The sequence below is a fragment of the Biomphalaria glabrata genome, chromosome 3 (assembly GCF_947242115.1).
Source record: "Biomphalaria glabrata chromosome 3, xgBioGlab47.1, whole genome shotgun sequence".
NCBI classification, from domain to species: domain Eukaryota; kingdom Metazoa; phylum Mollusca; class Gastropoda; family Planorbidae; genus Biomphalaria; species Biomphalaria glabrata.
The window spans coordinates 40284262-40302696 of record NC_074713.1 but is presented as its reverse complement, the minus strand read 5'-3'; the positions used below and the strand labels follow the sequence as shown (position 1 = coordinate 40302696).

At 36.1% G+C, this 18435-nt stretch overlaps 1 protein-coding gene across 1 annotated transcript in view; it reads right to left on the bottom strand.

Moving 5' to 3' along the window:
• Positions 1 to 16915: 16915 nt before the first annotated feature.
• Positions 16916 to 18435, bottom strand: part of LOC129925329 (uncharacterized) — a 77279-nt gene continuing 75759 nt past the window's right edge. Inside the window, exon 3 of the mRNA XM_056025030.1 lies at positions 16916 to 17157. Coding sequence (XP_055881005.1) covers positions 17005 to 17157 — 153 coding nt within the window. The 3' untranslated portion in view covers positions 16916 to 17004. The remainder of the gene's footprint in view (positions 17158 to 18435) is intronic.

Sequence of the window (18435 nt, the reverse complement as noted above, 5' to 3'; positions counted from 1 at the left end):
CTTATAGCTCTACACACCGAGCAGGATTTAATAGCAGTCCAATAGTCTTGTTCAAAAGTCATATTTAAACTACGAAGGTCAAATTTTAGGGCCAGATTTTTATGAATTACTTTTCTAACTAGGTTGTCGATGTGCTATGTAATTGAATTTCTTTGCCCTGGCACAGTCAATATAGAACGCTAATTGACATGTTATAAAACATATTGTTCCTTTGTTTCAAGTTACAAGGGCAGGGTTCGAACTCTGGAACATCGCAGCGAAGCAAATATTGCACGACCAGGCAGTTATTCGGGCATAGCGGAGCACATACTGCAGGACCAGGCAGTTATCCTGGCATAGCCAGGGCGGTCTTAGGCCACTGCAACCTATGCGGCCGCAGTGGGCCCCGCACTTTCATAGGCCCCGCGCGATTCGAATTCTAGGTGTAAATTATTAAATTAAACTATTTTAACTTATCATGAAAGGGTTCCTGGAATTCTCCTGAAATTATAAAATATAAGAAAAAGTCATATAATCTCATGAAATTATTAAAATGTTTTGAAAACTCATGCAAATCTTAAAACAGACAAAATTGTCATTTCGGGGTGTCATTCAATATGGAAAACGCAAATCCTTCTCGTGATAAAAAAAAACGGCACTGTCAGCTTTCAATCAATAAAAATGTAATAATAAGCCGAATTTTAACCAAAACAAGAGGTTGAAATACCTTATTTACTTCAATAGTCACTGGCATACAAATATAGATCTAAATCTATCTCGACCTCTTAAAAAAAAAAGCGATATTTTGCTAGTCGATAGTAAATCTAAAAGACAGATCTGAATGTTAATCAGCTTTTTGTGGAAAACTACTATCTACTGTGGATGGCTCGTAAAGTTAATTTGACAGTGATTTTGTACTTAGTAAAGTATAAATACAATGCAAAGACGACTTTATTTGTTAATACACAATCTTAATTTTCACTTATTATCCTTATCACTACCCAAATTAGGCCCCGCGCAATCCATTTCGCATAGGGCCCCTCAACCTGTAGGACCGGCCCTGGGCATAGCAAATCACATACTCCACGACTGAACAGTTATCCTGGCATAGCGAAGCACATACTCCACGACTGAACAGTTATCCTGGCATAGCGAAGCACATACTCCACGACTGAACAGTTATCCTGGCATAGCGAAGCACATACTCCACGACTGAACAGTTATCCTGGCATAGCGAAGCACATACTCCACGACTGAACAGTTATCCTGGCATAGCACATACTCCACGACTGAACAGTTATCCTGGCATAGCGAAGCACATACTCCACGACTGAACAGTTATCCTGGCATAGCGAAGCACATACTCCACGACTGAACAGTTATCCTGGCATAGCGAAGCAGATACTGCACGACTGAACAGTTATCCTGGCATAGCGAAGCACATACTCCACGACTGAACAGTTATCCTGACATAGCGAAGCAGATACTGCACGACCAGGCAGTTATTCTGGCATAGCGAAGGATTTTCTTATATACAAAGATTAACAAAAAGCTTACCGTGCAGATAAGTTTACCATCCTGTTATGAATAACATATTGTTTTTTTAGAAAAGTTTTATTGATACATCTTTGGGTAATAATAAACCTAAAAATAATATTAATAATAATAAAACAAAAAAAAAATAAAAAAAAAGAAACGTCTCCTTTATAAAGCTTGTGACGTTTGGTTAGAAATTAGACCGCTCTCAATAACTAAGGGGAAAAAAAGGACAAATGTTTATGTTTACATAATCGTTTCTTTTTTTTTTTAATGCCGAAAACAAATGTTCACGTAGGGCTCAAGGGGAATAATTCAACTTATACCACCACATCTGTCAAATACGATTTCTTTCCTTTGTTCAAGATGCCAAACAAAATAATTAATTACCAAATAGTTTATTATCTAATTGGTTACATTTAAATTGATTCTTGTGTTGTCAGGTAAAAGAAATAAGTGTGCGAAACTTTAGCTTCATCCGAGATTGGGTGTGGGAGAAATAACGTGTACAATCTTTTGACCAGGCAGAGTGAGTTGATAGAAGCTTTGTACTAATATAGATCCTTACTGAGAAATAGTAAAAGACAGTAGTCTAGACTAGAAAACTAAATCTAGTGAGAGATTAAGTATTGGTGCATCTAGCTAGAGATACAGTGTTGAAATTGTATACTGATAAATTGTATAATTATTATATAAATATTTGTATTGCCATAATTCAATTATAGCAGTCCAGCAAACAATTTCTACTTAAGACTTAGCACTAAATGTTTCTGAACGTCATTTTCTGTATTCAACTGTTGACTGAATACATGCGGGAAATCCCACGAACGTGTGTTCAAAATAGACCACATTTAAGTTTAAGATCAATAGAAAGATCCAACCAGAGTTTTTCCTGTGTGGCCAATTAGCTAATAATTAGTCGAATTTCTAGGAAATTCACAAAAGAGATACAAGACACCGATAGCAAAGACAAATATACACAAACACTCTTTTGTTCCCCTGGCAATCAAATCATTAAATAAGAACAATCTGGTACAAACTTTGTCACATGTAAGTGAGTCTGGTGTGAATGTATTCTTTGGTTTCTTATAGTTATAATGTTTTTTGTTTGGTGTAATGCACAAATTGTAAGACAAATTTCCTTACGGATAATAAAGATTATTATTATTATAGTTCCATGTTGGAAATTGGTGTCCAGGATCCAGTTTTCAGGTTCCACCGATGAATTTGCAAGCTGATAAAAGGAATTGTAAAACAAGTAAAATACAAAAAAAAAAAAAGAAGAAGAAAAAATTAAAAAGCAAAATACAAAAAATCCTTTTAAAAAATGCTTATTTAAGTGAAAGAACTCCCCACTTACAACCATCTCTCATTTGATATCAAACAAAATAATTTAAAAAAAAACTGATTGGTTGATTTTTAAAATTTATTTATGTTTTCTTAGGTACAGTAAATGATTCCTTAAAGTTTCCACTTGATCCAAGAATGGGTGTACCAGAAATAACGTGTTCAATTATTAAAGGGGACAAAACCCTACATATTTAGCCGTGTATGTGAATACTGGAGGATTAATTTCCATTTTTGGTATCAAACAATGCCAATGTTGTTAATATTAGTAATTTTTTGATTTAATAGGAGTTCAAGATATAAAATACATGAAACAAATTTTTAAAAAGCAAGCAAATATAAATAATACTTTTAAAAAATTATCTAAGGGAAAAACTCTCCATTTACAGCCATGTCTCTCAATACTGTAAGATTGATTTCCCTCTTTTGATATCAAACAAAATCAATTATTTACTATTTAATTAAATATTTGTTGTTTGATTCCTGTTTTGTTATGAACAATGAAGACTAGATCAAAGTCTCAACTTGAGCCTAGAATGGGAAGTGGGAGAAATAATGTGTTCCAAATTTGTACCAGACAGAGTTGATTTAAGGTTTGTAATAAAAAAAAAGATTTAAAATTATTTCTTCTATTTTCACACACATTCAAGACAGATCTAGTTGGGGGCGTGTTCATTCCCTGAAAAATCACATTACAGACATACCAGGAATGTGTGGGCAGGAGAGGGGGAAGAGAGTAGGTGTTAAATCCTAGGGCGTGTCTACACGTTCAATTCCAATGTAAAAATAGAACTTATACTACCAGCCCTCTTGCTAAATACATAGTCATCTACATTTCTTTTCCATATAGGTATCCATGGGGACGCCTCGTCACGTGTCTTTCCTTAGTGCTAGATCCTGTAAACAGTGCTATTTCGATAGATTTATTCTGCCTATTTAAATCATGCAAAAGTTAAACTCAGAACCCAGTAATTTTTTTTTATAATTTTAATAAAATGTTAAACGAAACAAAAACAAATAATGTGAACATTACAAAAACAACCAAAACTATGAGATGAATTTGTTCCATCCAATTGGTCAAGCTGAAGAAGAGAGTGATAGTGGTCATGTTGAAATCTCTCAGTGGGACGTTAAAAGTCCGGAGTTCAAAGCTTCTTGTTTGAAATGAAAGTTTATTGATCATTTTCATCTTGTCAGTCTCACAGTTCACTAGCATTGAGTTCTTAGCGCCCAGGCGTTAATGTCAGATCAGACTGTCAGTAAACAATGATCATTATGTGAGCATGACACACACACACACACACACACTCCACAGCAACATTCGTGCAGACATAAATTTACATACACACAATCACACACACTAACACTCACACATTCACCAACACATTTACATTCTTACTCTTATTCACACACACACACACACACACACACACGCACTTAAACACATTCTGTTTGTAAAATGTTTCACATGTTCCTTCAGAGTTGAAGATAATTTACTTCCTAGTCCAAACCTCCCGCAGGACGACGGGGGAGTGGAGAGGGCAGAGTTTGAACCCGGGACCATCGATAGGTCCGAACGGCAGTCCACAGTGCAAGCCGCACGACCAGGCAGCCATCACTAACAATATAAACCCGCGCGCAGATTGAGCTGATCGAAGCTTTACCCCCCCCCCCCTCCTGGCTGACGTCTAGATAGTTAAGATCTTCCTTCTTTCAAATTGAAATGCGCAAAAGTTTTCTGAGTGAGTTAGCAAGAATTGTGAGATCTTCTGTTTCAGACAGAAAATGCATCCTCTTATCTTATCTTTTAAAAGACAGAAGTTACTTCAAAAAGATGATTACGTCCTACGCGTTATGCATTTAGTCATGCATGTCAACCAATAACTTAAATTCTGCCAAATCACTGGTTTTTCTGGCTAGCTCAGGCAACCCATTCCATGCTCTAATAGCACTAGGGAAGAAGGAGTATTTGTACAAATTAGCCCTATCATATGGAACAAGGAATGTGCCTTTATCTTTGTGTCTTTCAGAGTATTTTATTAAATTTCGTTTTTGTATTTGAAGATTATGGTTCAGTGTTTTATGTATGATTGCTACTTTACGTTTAAGTCTTCTATCCTGAAGGCTTTCTAAATTTAGTGATTTTACTAAAGGTGTTACTCTAGTGAAATGTGAATATTCGTTTGTTATGAATCTCACTGCTCTATTTTGTGTCTTTTCCAGTTTCCTCTGTTTGGGACCGTTCATCTCAAGAAAACATTAAGAAACTAGACGCAAAATAGAACAGTGAGATTTATAAAAAAAAATAAAAATTTAAATTTGATTAGAGCAAAACCATTAGTAATATCACTTAACTTTGAGACACTTCAGGATAGAAGAATAAAAAGTAAAGTAGCTATAATACATAAAACACTGAACCATAAGTTACAAATAGAAAATAAAAACCTTTTAAAATACTCATACACAAAGATAAAGGCACATTTCTTGTTCCAAAATGCTGGGACTAATGCCTATAAGTAGGCCTACTCTTTCTTCCCGAGTGCCATTAGAGCATGGAAATGGATGTCTTGATTAGCAAGGAAAACGAACGACTTAGAACAGATTAAGTCATTGACTAACATGCATGACTAGATTTAAATTCCTGGTGACAACTGGGATTTTGATTTCAGGATCTTTGGGCGCCTCTGAGTCCACCCAGCTTTAATGGGTACATGACATTAGTAGGAGAAAAGTAGAGACGGTTAGTCGTTGCACTGACCACATGACACCCTCGTTAATCGTGGACGACAGAAACAGACGACCTTTACATCATCTGCCCTATAGATCGCAAGGTCTAAAAGGGGAACTTTACTTACTTTACTAGATTGACATGAAATGCGTAGGATGGTTAGGGTTTTGAAGTAACGTCTGTAACCTCTAAGAGTGAGGCTTTCTATTTTAGACCTACAAAGCAGTGACGTCTTTTGTTAAGTCATTCAAATGGGTGAGATATTTGTTTGCGACGTTGAAAGGCGAGATTATTCTGTTTATTGAAGTCAGATTCGATTCCACTTTGTTGGATCGCTTTTACCTTAGCTGACCTTTCAAATTCGCGAACCCCTTGACCTTCAACAACCTTTTAACATTCACTGACCTTTTAGTTTAATGGGTAGGTCGATAGGGCTAGACATGTAAACCACAGCACATGTCTTCTGTTGTCCAAACAGCAATGGTGCATTACATTCTGACTAAAGTGGAAATCCTACCAGAGTTAGCTACTAAAGTTTTGTACGCCACCTTCAGTCGGAATGTGAATAAATACTCTTAATGTAATGTATATGTATATAAGTTGTTGTTTCCATATTCAAAGTACTTTACCAAGTCAAATTCATGGATTTGATGTAATAAACTACATGTTAAATAGGAAAGTGGAATCGGAAGAGTATCGATTTTTAAATTCCACGAATCGACTACCTCTTCAAGACACGCTTCAATGCAGTTAGATGTAATCGATTCTTTGATGTTCACATCAAAAGCTTTCAGGTTTTTGTCGGGAAACAATTTGTGCCAGTGTCACTCTTACAGTGTCATTGAATAAAGTTCACAAGTTTGTTTGTTTTTAATTTCAACACATAACTCCGTACAGCTACGCGAAGAGTAGTCCTCCCTGCTCTGTCCCCATGCTGAGGATGCATTGGATTCAGCGTTAATTTCCAAGTTATCGTAACCATATTTAGTTTATTGTATTTGTTGAATATTTCATTTTGAAATTTGTCACTAAAAAAGTCAGAATGCATAACGGTTGCTTTCTGTTCTGATTATGTCTCCTTGCATATTCCTTAACAATTCACAATTACATCATGGCTTGTAGATTAAGGTTTATAATAGTTTATAATTTTGTGAATAATACACAAATCTTGAATTCTGAGCCAGAGGTTAATCAGGTTCTGTGGTTCACGGTTAACGAGGGTGTCATGCTGCCAACACAACGACCAACCGCCTAATTTTCCCCTAATGACCCCAAATTAAAAATCACCAGGACCCCCAACCCGTGACCTAAGCGCTTTATCACTCAGCCACCGTGCCTCCACAAAAGCTATAGGTTTCAAGGAAATTAGAGCACACTCATGCTAGACGTTTTAGTATTGTGACCATATAAAACAAGAAGAAAAATAGTTAAATAACAATTTTTTAAAACAAAGCTTACCAAATATTCACTGCCATATATCCAATTACTGCAGGAATAAGCGCACTTTTTCAATATAAACTAAATTAATTAGTTACAACTAATTGATTAAGTTTTTTTTAGATTCATATATTATCAATGACTTTGATTTGTTAAGCTAAATTTCAACTTGATCCGAGAATGGGAAATGGGAGAAAAATCGCGCACAAAACGTAATAAGGAAATAACTCCACACATTCAGCCACATCTCTCAGTAAGTAGCATTTATTTCCCTTTTTTGATAGCAAACAAAATAATTGACAACCAATACTTAATTAACTCATTGATTATTGTTTTTATTCAATCATGTTTTGTTAGGTACAACAAATAATTGTGTAAAGTTTCATCTTGATACTAGAATGGGTTAGGGAGGAATAACGTGTACAAAATTGTACTAGACAGACAGAGTGCGTTGATATAAGTTTATAAGCTGGGAAAAAATATATAGTGTTAACAATTCATTTGTTTTCTGATGCAAAAAAAGGTTAATGTAGAGATACCGAATTACCCACCATTGAATTTCTATTTCCGGTTGTTTATGCAATGTTAGAAGTTTCAAGGTCTCTGTTAATCCAAGAGTTCTGACAGGGGCGTAACTAAGGATTTAAGGGGCCCGGGGGTATTGACCTTTTTGGGGGCCCCTTGCATTTTGACATTCGACATATGACATGAGATAATGTACGCAAAAATATTTAAGCCCCAAATCAAATTGGTTCAGTATATCAGTAAACTTAACAAAATATAATCATCAAGACTCTTTTAATGAATAATACCGTTGTTTATTAGTTAAATAATGCACAAGTGACAAATCTAAATTGATATCGCTTCACGTCGTGCATTCTGTGCAGCAAAGAAATCTATAACATCAACTACATCGATACTTTCTAGTATTTGTGACTTCACTGACATTAAAGCCATGATAAGCCTTTCTTGTGTCATTGTGCTCCTGGGATAGCTTTTGATGAACTTGATCTTTGAGAATGATCTCTCACATGACGTAATGGAAGTGGCCTGAGTTAGCAGTATTCGGAGGAGGTTGCAAAGTTTGAGCACATGTAATTACCATATGAAGCCTGTTTCCTCAATATGTCTATTGGTGATTGTATTACTGGTTTGTTGATGAAAAGTGCTCGTGCATCAATAACATCATTGAAAATGCGATTTTCCATTTATTTCATCATACAAACAGGAAAAGTAGCACAGTTTGTCTTAAGCGTGTCTTCATCTAACAGGTGTCTTGGTTCAAGAAGAAACCCAAAGGTATCCATTTTCTTTCCAGCCTTTGGAATCTGCCCTTCATCTCCATATGAAAACTATACAGCACTTCTGTCGCAACACGTTTGAATTGCAGTTCTATTGACAATCCTACATCAGAACTCAACTTCCCATCAAGTCTTTTCTTTCTGGTTGTTTTGATTACAGGGATTCCATAGTATTCACTACCTTCTTTTGCTTTTTCGATGGATTGGGTTTTTGTCAGTTTCTCATCATTTTGCAGAAAGCATGAAAGGGTACTAATTTCTTTAGCAGCTTCCCGTATATGCAGTCCAGAAATTTGTATTTTCTTCTGAACTATATTAATTGGGCGCAGGAGCTTTGACCAGATAGGCAAAATATTCTTAATTTTCCACTGCATGAAGAAGATTCTGTGCTAATATTATATGATATTACGTCATTGATGGTTGTTTATGTTTTGTGCGAAAGCAAAAGGATTCAAAGCATACAAAAGTGGGTAAGATCCATATCTCGTTATGCTCGAGTATAGAAATACTCCGATAAGTGGACTGCCGTATTCACCAACACAACTGCTGACGAATAGAAGACTCAGGGAATCATTCCAACTGATCCCAAACTATTGAAACCATCGGTAGCTCAAAATGCAGAGACATTACTCAACGAACGACAGATGAAAAGCAAAGTGAAATACGATGCAAAAGCAAGACTACCTAAAGATTATTCTGTCGGAGAGTTCGTCTAGGTCAAACATGGCAGAAAGCAGTTGTCATAAAAAAAACATTCAGCACCCAGATCTTACATCATAAAGACAAATGGAAAAACATTCATAAGAAATCAACGCTTTTTGAATAAGAGTTTCGATGAAGACATTTCTGGGTACTATGATACCGATAAGACAATGAACTGCAAACTGTTGGAACAAACGAAACAGACAGTTATAGATCAACGTCTAGAGAACTTGTTGTGCCAGTCAAGACAACCAGAAGTGGACGAATTGTTACAGTTCCTATTAGACGACGACGACCTTAGGCCTCTGCAGCTTATGCGGTCGCAGTGGGCCCCGCGCTTTCATAGGCCCTGCGCTAATTCTAAGTGTACATTATTAAAGTAAGCCATTATAAAGTATATAAAATAAAGGGGTTTTCGCGACCTCCTGATTTTCCAGGGCCTCCAGGAAATCTCATGAAAAGGCAAAACATACGATAAAGTCCTGAACCTTTTTTTGAATTTATTCAAATCTCCTAAAGAATAGACGAAATTGACATTTTGGGGTGCCAATAAATAAAAAATGGCATTGCGAGTTTTCATTTGAAAACAATTTATTGCAAAGACGAAAGTAGGCCTATTTTCTAATTCAAAAAAATAATGTTGACATTATGCTTAACCCTACCCAGACTAGGCCCCGCGAGATCCGTTTCGCATAGGGCCCCGCAAATGCTAGTAGATATCACTCTTAAGTTTTAAATGTAAATTAACTTTTAAAACACTTTGATCTCTGTGGGAAAAAATACTTTTAAAATGTCAACAAAGTCAATGTACTGATAGACCTAGATCTAGGTTTAGTCCTTGTGATAAATTTAATCCATAAATGTTGAAAAAAAAAGACACCCGTTGACACTATTTGTCAATCAAATATATAAATTTATGTATTTACAAATAAATTTCGGACAACCATTTGGGCCCCCAACCCAGGTGGGAGCCAGGGGGTTTTAAAATTCTCCCCCCTCCCTCCCCCCTTAGGTACGCCACTGAGTTTTGATGACTTCCTTAAAGGTTCTAAAAGCGTATGTTGAATTGATTGCGTTCTTCTTGGAAATGTGTTGAGATTAACTGATCTGAATAAAACTGTATCTGTTTTCAATACATTTGGTAAAGTATTTCTCAGGTTTGTAGGGAAAGAAGAGCTGCAAGGGGCGGCTTAAAGACATCCTAGCTGCGATAGTAAGACATTCTGTGTGTAATAGTAAGACATCCTATGTATAATAGTAAGACATCCTATGTGTAATAGTAAGACATTCTGTGTGTAATAGTAAGACATCATATGTGTAATAGTAAGACATCCTGTGTGTAATAGTAAGACATCCTGTTTGTAATAGTAAGACATCCTATCTGCGATAGTAAGATCTTCTGTTTGTAATAGTAAGACATCCTATGTATAATAGTAAGACATCCTATGTATAATAGTAAGACATCCTATGTGTAATAGTAAGACATCCTATGTGTAATAGTAAGACATCCTATGTGTAATAGTAAGACATTATGTGTGTAATAGTAAGACATCCTATGTAATAGTAAGACATCCTGTTTGTAATAGTAAGACATCCTATCTGCGATAGTAAGATCTTCTGTTTGTAATAGTAAGACATCCTATGTGTAAGAGTAAGACATCCTATGTGTAATAGTAAGACATCCTATGTGTAATAGTAAGACATTATGTGTGTAATAGTAAGACATCCAATGTGTAATAGTAAGACATTATGTGTGTAATAGTAAGACATCCTGTTTGTAATAGTAAGACATCCTAGCTGCGATAGTAAGATCTTCTGTTTGTAAGAGTAAGACATCCTATTTGTAGTAGTAAGACATCCTATGTGTAATAGTAAGACATCATGTGTGTAATAGTAAGACATCCTGTGTGTAATAGTAAGACATCCTATGTGTAATAGTAAGACATCCTATGTGTAATAGTAAGACATCCTATGTGTAATAGTAAGACATCCTGTGTGTAATAGTAAGACATCCTGTGTGTAATAGTAAGACTTCCTATGTGTAATAGTAAGACATTCTGTGTGTAATAGTAAGACATCCTATGTGTAATAGTAAGACATCCTATGTGTAATAGTAAGACATCCTGTGTGTAATAGTAAGACATCCTATTGTAATAGTAAGACATCCTATGTGTAATAGTAAGACATCCTATGTGTAATAGTAAGACATCCTATGTGTAATAGTAAGACATCCTGTGTGTAATAGTAAGATCTTCTGTGTGAAATAGTAAGACCTTCTGTGTGAAATAGTAAGATCTTCTGTGTGAAATAGTAAGACGTGTGTGTAATAGTAAGATTTTCTGTGTGTAATAGTAAGATCTTCTGTGTGAAATAGTAAGACCTGTGTGTAATAGTAAGACATCCTATGTGTAATAGTAAGATCTTCTGTGTGTAATAGTAAGACATCCTATGTGTAATAGTAAGACATCCTATGTGTAATAGTAAGACATCCTGTGTGTAATAGTAAGACATCCTGTGTGTAATAGTAAGACTTCCTATGTGTAATAGTAAGACATTCTGTGTGTAATAGTAAGACATCCTATGTGTAATAGTAAGACATCCTATGTGTAATAGTAAGACATCCTGTGTGTAATAGTAAGACATCCTATTGTAATAGTAAGACATCCTATGTGTAATAGTAAGACATCCTATGTGTAATAGTAAGACATCCTATGTGTAATAGTAAGACATCCTGTGTGTAATAGTAAGATCTTCTGTGTGAAATAGTAAGACCTTCTGTGTGAAATAGTAAGATCTTCTGTGTGAAATAGTAAGACGTGTGTGTAATAGTAAGACCTTCTGTGTGTAATAGTAAGACCTTCTGTGTGAAATAGTAAGACCTGTGTGTAATAGTAAGACATCCTATGTGTAATAGTAAGACATCCTATGTGTAATAGTAAGACATCCTGTGTGTAATAGTAAGATCTTCTGTGTGTAATAGAAAGACATACCGTGTGTAATAGTAAAACATCCTGTTTGTATAGTAAGACTTTCTGTGTGTAATAGTAAGACCTTCTGTGTGTAATAGTAAGACCTTCTGTGTGTATAGTAAGACTTCTGTGTTTAATAGTAAGACATCCTGTGTGTAATAGTTAGACCTTCTGTGTGTAATAGTAAGACTTTCTGTGTGTAATAGTAAGACCTTCTGTGTGTAATAGTAAGACCTTCTGTGTGTAATAGTAAGACATTCTGTGTTAAATAGTAAGACATCCTGTGTGTAATAGTAAGACATCCTATGTGTAATAGTAAGACATCCTATGTGTAATAGTAAGACATTCTGTGTGTAATAGTAAGACATCCTATGTGTAATAGTAAGACATCCTGTGTGTAATAGTAAGACATCCTATTGTAATAGTAAGACATCCTATGTGTAATAGTAAGACATCCTATGTGTAATAGTAAGACATCCTATCTGTAATAGTAAGACATCATGTGTGTAATAGTAAGATCTTCTGTGTGAAATAGTAAGACCTTCTGTGTGAAATAGTAAGATCTTCTGTGTGTAATAGTAAGATCTTCTGTGTGAAATAGTAAGACCTGTGTGTAATAGTAAGATCTTCTGTGTGTAATAGTAAGATCTTCTGTGTGAAATAGTAAGACCTGTGTGTAATAGTAAGACATCCTATGTGTAATAGTAAGACATCCTATGTGTAATAGTAAGACATCCTGTGTGTAATAGTAAGATCTTCTGTGTGTAATAGTAAGACCTTCTGTGTGTAATAGTAAGACCTTCTGTGTGTAATAGTAAAACATCCTGTGTGTATAGTAAGACTTTCTGTGTGTAATAGTAAGACTTTCTGTGTGTAATAGTAAGACCTTCTGTGTGTAATAGTAAGACATTATGTGTTAAATAGTAAGACATCCTGTGTGTAATAGTAAGACATCCTATGTGTAATAGTAAGACATCCTATGTGTAATAGTAAGACCTTCTGTGTGTAATAGTAAGACTTTCTGTGTGTAATAGTAAGACCTTCTGTGTGTAATAGTAAGACCTTCTGTGTGTAATAGTAAGACCTTCTGTGTGTAATAGTAAGACCTTCTGTGTGTAATAGTAAGACCTTTGTGTGTAATAGTAAGACCTTCTGTGTGTAATAGTAAGACATTTTGTGTGTAATAGTAAAACATCCTGTGTGTATAGTAAGACTTCTGTGTTTAATAGTAAGACATCCTGTGTGTAATAGTAAGACCTTCTGTGTTATAGTAAGACCTTCTGTGTTTAATAGTAAGACCTTCTGTGTGTAAAAGTAAGACATCCTGTCTGAGATAATAATTGTGATTTTATTTTCTGTATGCATAATAAAAAAGGGAAATATTGAAAGGTAAATTCGGAAACATTCCATACCCCAAGGCGCTTGAATAGAATAGTGTTGGTGGAGGTACGCTAATGTAAATGTATGCTGGTATTGTGTTGTAACAGGTACACTGGTGTTGTTAAAGTACTATGGCATAATGTAAGTACTTATTGAAAATAATCTAGTTTTGTGGTAACAACCAACTATTCAAAGCTGTCAGCGGATAATCTTACTTTGAACATCACATTTCTGTTCTTGCACATGAATCGAAGAGTCAAAATTCTTCCTGAATAATTCAGCTGTAAGCCTCACTACCTAAACACAAAGTTCAACACACACACAACGAAACGTTTCATTGAGACCTTTGATTTATTTTTCATAGCTTGTCACCGTTGGGCCAGTTTTATGTCTCCAAAAAGTCTACCTAAATGTGAAAGGGGACACTACTCAGTAGAACCAACATATTTCTATCCCAGATCGATAGTCCCGGCCGTAGAGAATTCGTTTTAGATCGTTTGTAGACCACTTTAAACCCCACCGAGGACAGAAATAGGCTAAAAGCTATCAGAGCTACGACCCGTCCGCGAGAACAATTTAATAAAACATGTTAAGGATGTTTGGAGAGGTTTATCTTGGTTTATCTTGGTGTTTTTTTTTAACTTACACTTTTTTTCTTTGGTTGAAATCATAGTTAAGTGGGTATTTTACGGCGGTTCTCAATCCAGATATCATTAGGTCTACGTCGTTAATTGTTTTGAAGATGTGATGGTCAGAATTACACTACATTTAGATTCCCTGTGTTCTTCAAAAGGAAAAAACGACAGAAAGAAAGAAATAATCAAATTATTATTATTGACGTCGGGGGGCGAGGTGGCTGAGTAGTTAAGCGATTGGCTTCTGAACATGGAATCCTGGGTTCAAATCTCTGTGAAGACTGGGATTTTGAATTTCGGATTTTAAGGGCGCCCCTGAGTCAACTCAACTCTAATGGGTACCTGACTTTAGTTGGGGAAAGTAAAGGCGGTTGGTCGTTGTGCTGGCCACATGACACCCTGCTCGTTAACGGTTGGCCGTAGAAACAGATGACATTAACATCATCTGCCCTATAGATCGCAAGGTCTAAATGGGGAAATTTACTTTTTACTGTAGTAGCTATCGCCGTACCACTATACCGCAACATAAGAAAAACTGGCATGGAAAAGCGAAGAAAATACACAAATCTAAGTTTAGAGATTAAGCGACTCTGAAGGCTATCTATAGTAACACTACAACCTGCTGTTCTATCAATCGAAGGGATAAAGACAACTGATTTCGCAGACACATTTGAAGCCCTAAGCATTCCAAAGAGGGCCCTCATTACCTGTCAAATGGTAGAACTGCTGCAGACCTGCCACATCAACAGAAAATTTCTCAGTGGACACCGTTAAAGGGAGACTACGATGGATTTTGTTTCCTTATCCCTAGTAGTACGGCGTAGTGCCAAAGAATGAATATGCGCGCTAGACTGTCGTTCGGAATTGTTGATGGTCTGGGTTTATACCCTCCCCGCTGCCATCCCCCGTCGTCCTGCGGGAGGTTTAGTCTAGGAAGTAAATTATATTTAACTTAGAAGGAACATCCGAAACAAGTAAAAACAAACAAAACAAACATATTTTTATGTTAGAAACGAACGAGTGTTCATTCTCTTGCACTGCCAGGGTCGAGTTTCATGAAAGAGAAACAAAATTCATTGTAGTCCCTCTATCAGTGTCCACTGAGGAATTTTCTGGTGAAGTGGCAGGTCTGTTGATATTCTTATTATTATAATTCTTATTATTATGATGTTATTAAAAACATTCTGTTTTCGTCAATCTTTTTTTTTTTTTGGCCTTTTTCTTTTTTTTCGCTTTTGGGTAAAAAAATTTTTTAATGTACCTGGCCTGGGACAGAAGAGTAGGTTTGAGCAAAAACATTAAGGATGTATTCATTCCTGCATAATAAGAGACTCATTAAATGGAAGCGAATTCATTAATAGCAAGCTTTTTGTTTAAGACTTTGTTTTGAAAATCTCCCATGTAGTGTGTACGACTTTTGGTTTCAAGTCAAGACGTCATAAAAAGCACACACACAAGGCCAAGAAGAAAGGAAGACCGTCCTTAATCCCATAAGTCTAGAGTTTGTTGCCATGGATTTTGTTGTGTACACGTGACTCCTTAGTTCCTAGGAGACCTTGTTGTTACTTTGTTATGTCAGTGTTTCCCCTTGTTAGAGAGTAGTTATGGAGTTGATTTAATTAGGCTGGCTCGAACTATTGGTATGGGCGTCGTGGCTAAAGTTTCAGGTATATCTTTGCTCTATTCTATGTTCCAGGGTATTTGGTCTTGGACAGCGTTGAGCTAGACTTTGACCCACGATTGAGCCAGGTCTCGGCAAGTGTTGAGCCAGACTTTAGGCCACGATTGAGCCAGGTCTCGGCAAGTGTTGAGCCAGACTTTAGGCCACGATTGAGCCAGGTCTCGGCAAGTGTTGAGCTAGACTGTGGGCCTCGATTGAGCCAGACTGTGGGCCTCGATTGAGCCAGACTTTAGGCCACGATTGAGCCAGGTCTCGGGCAGTGTTAAGCCAGGCCTTGGATTGTGAAGAGCCACATACCGCTCGCGTAGTTTGTTGTAGCTCGATGTTCCTGGGCCGTATATAAGTGTGTGTGAAGTGTGGTACCAGCCTGTACATTTTATAACATGACTTTGTAGCTGTATCATACTGCTCGTCATCTATCTATGCACCTCAAAGTTCATTATTCTATTCAAATTTTAAGTTATATTCAAGGAAAACATAAAAGTTACTTGTTAAAAAAATAAAGTTTATATTAATTGTTATTGTGTCATATTAGTTTGCTTCAGTCATGTAATTTTATGTAGGATTGACCAAGTTATAATAAATCTGTGTGATTAGAAATAATTTTACTTATTATTTTTGTTTAGCTTTGTCATTGAACCTATCATTGGCTTGGACCCATTGGGAAAGGGGGAGGGAAGAAGGGGGTCTCTTTGTGAATGTTTACGTGATCGTTTTTTTAAGTCATAAAAAAATGTTCAGGGTTCAAGATTCCTTAAGGGGACTAATTCAACTCATATCACCGCATCTGTCAAGAACGATTTCTTTCCCTTGATCAAGATACCAAACAAAATATTTAATTACCAATAGTTAATTTATTTATACAATTATTTTTTTTAAATTGACTCTTGTGTTGTCAGGCGAAATTTCAGCTAAATCCGAGATTGGGTGTTTGAAAAATAACGTGAACAAACTTTTTACCAGACAGACAGACAGACAGAGTGAGTTGATGTAAGTTTGATAAAAATGACCTTGTGTTGCAGTCATTTAGTACACCATTAGCCTCGGCCTCTCAAGATGGGGAACCCGGTTAATTTAATTCCTCCCGATGTAAACCTGCAAAACCCACTGATACTTACTACAAGAACAGACACACTGGCAAGCAGTACAACTAAATATTCACCATTTCAAATAATCAACACACGCACACGAACACATAAGGAAGTAGAATAAGAAAGAGATTGCCATTATTTAGTTTATTTTTTAATGTTGATAACTTTCAGTGTACATAGTGATGTGAAATACTGAGACTAGATGACTGATGACCTATTTAGTGTTTAGCACTGAAGGACCACAGTCTCTCCACGTCGCCGTAATGCCTGCAGTGTCTGCCCAGCCAGAGAAATTTATCCATAGCGCAGGTGCCTTCCATGACTGGACCACAGACGGTGTTGCTGCAAAGCATGAGCTCTTCCATAGCATCCTGTGGACACAGGCAAGAAAATACAAATTATGAAATCAAAAGAGGGATAGTTAGCCCTGCAAGGATCTGGACATTTCTCTTAGGAACAACACACTATTTTCTCTGATGGCTTTCATGACCTTTAACATGTGTACGTTTATGAAATCGTAGAGCCGAAGAAAGTGTGGCTGTTTAAAACAACAACATATAGGCGGCATTATAAAACAAATATGACGTCATTTTTGGTTTTAACAGCGAATATAAAAAAAAATTTGTTAAACTACGCCTAGAGTCTAGAGATGGGAGGATTGATGGGGAAATTCACCAAAAAGAGACCCAAAAAAAAGATTCGTTGGCTAGCTAGCTACAATGTTGCTTACATTTTAAGTAACGAAGTCATTTTCCGATGAGTAAAAAAAGAAGATAACTTTCAGATATCCCATGAATGAATGTAAGTACTAGATCTACAGGGCTCTAATCAAACTGTTCCAGGTCTATTTCATTTCGTTTTTGTACCTTTTCGGTCAATTGACCCGCGACACGAGTGTCGGAAATAAAAATGGCCCGCAGGACTGATTAGATTGGGCATCACTAGATTAGCGGACTCGCAATTTTAATGAGAGAGAGAGAGAGAGAGAGAGAGAGAGAGTTTTTAGTACTATTAGTTGATCTGGTTTTAAAGCTAATGTTATATTTGGTTTTGAAAGTATGTTGTTTTGATGGTGTGTGTGTTTCTGTGTGAGAAGATCTGTGTTAATAGTGTGCTCATGTTTAACTGGTGTTTGTGTGTGTGAATGAGGGAACATGTGTGTCAGTATCATGTTATAGACTTACTGGTGTAGAAGAGTTGTGTTTTCATCTTTAATTCTTTTAGAGAGGTCATTGTTTTGGTTAGACGCCTTGAGCAAGTACATGTCAGTGTTGGTCAGACTTACAAGTCTTTCTGGTCGAGGGCATTAAGAACTAAAAGTCAACATTAGATTTAGAATAAACTTTGGATGTTGACCTAGTAACGTACTTTCTCTGTGTGTGATATTTTCGGTACTTTTAGTGTGTGTGTGTGTGTGTATTTCTTACCTTTAAAGAAGGTAATTCTAATGGTAATTAAAGACAGTTAATTCTTTTGGTATTTATACTCAGCCTTTATGATACACTAGCAGTACGCATCGTCTACGACCGTTTTGTTTTTGTTTATTGTTTATTATGGTGGAACAGATGAATTTTAATAAACGGGCCAAATTTTAATTTTTTACTTTAAACAAACAATAGAGAAAAAGAATACTTTTTAAAAAAACAAAG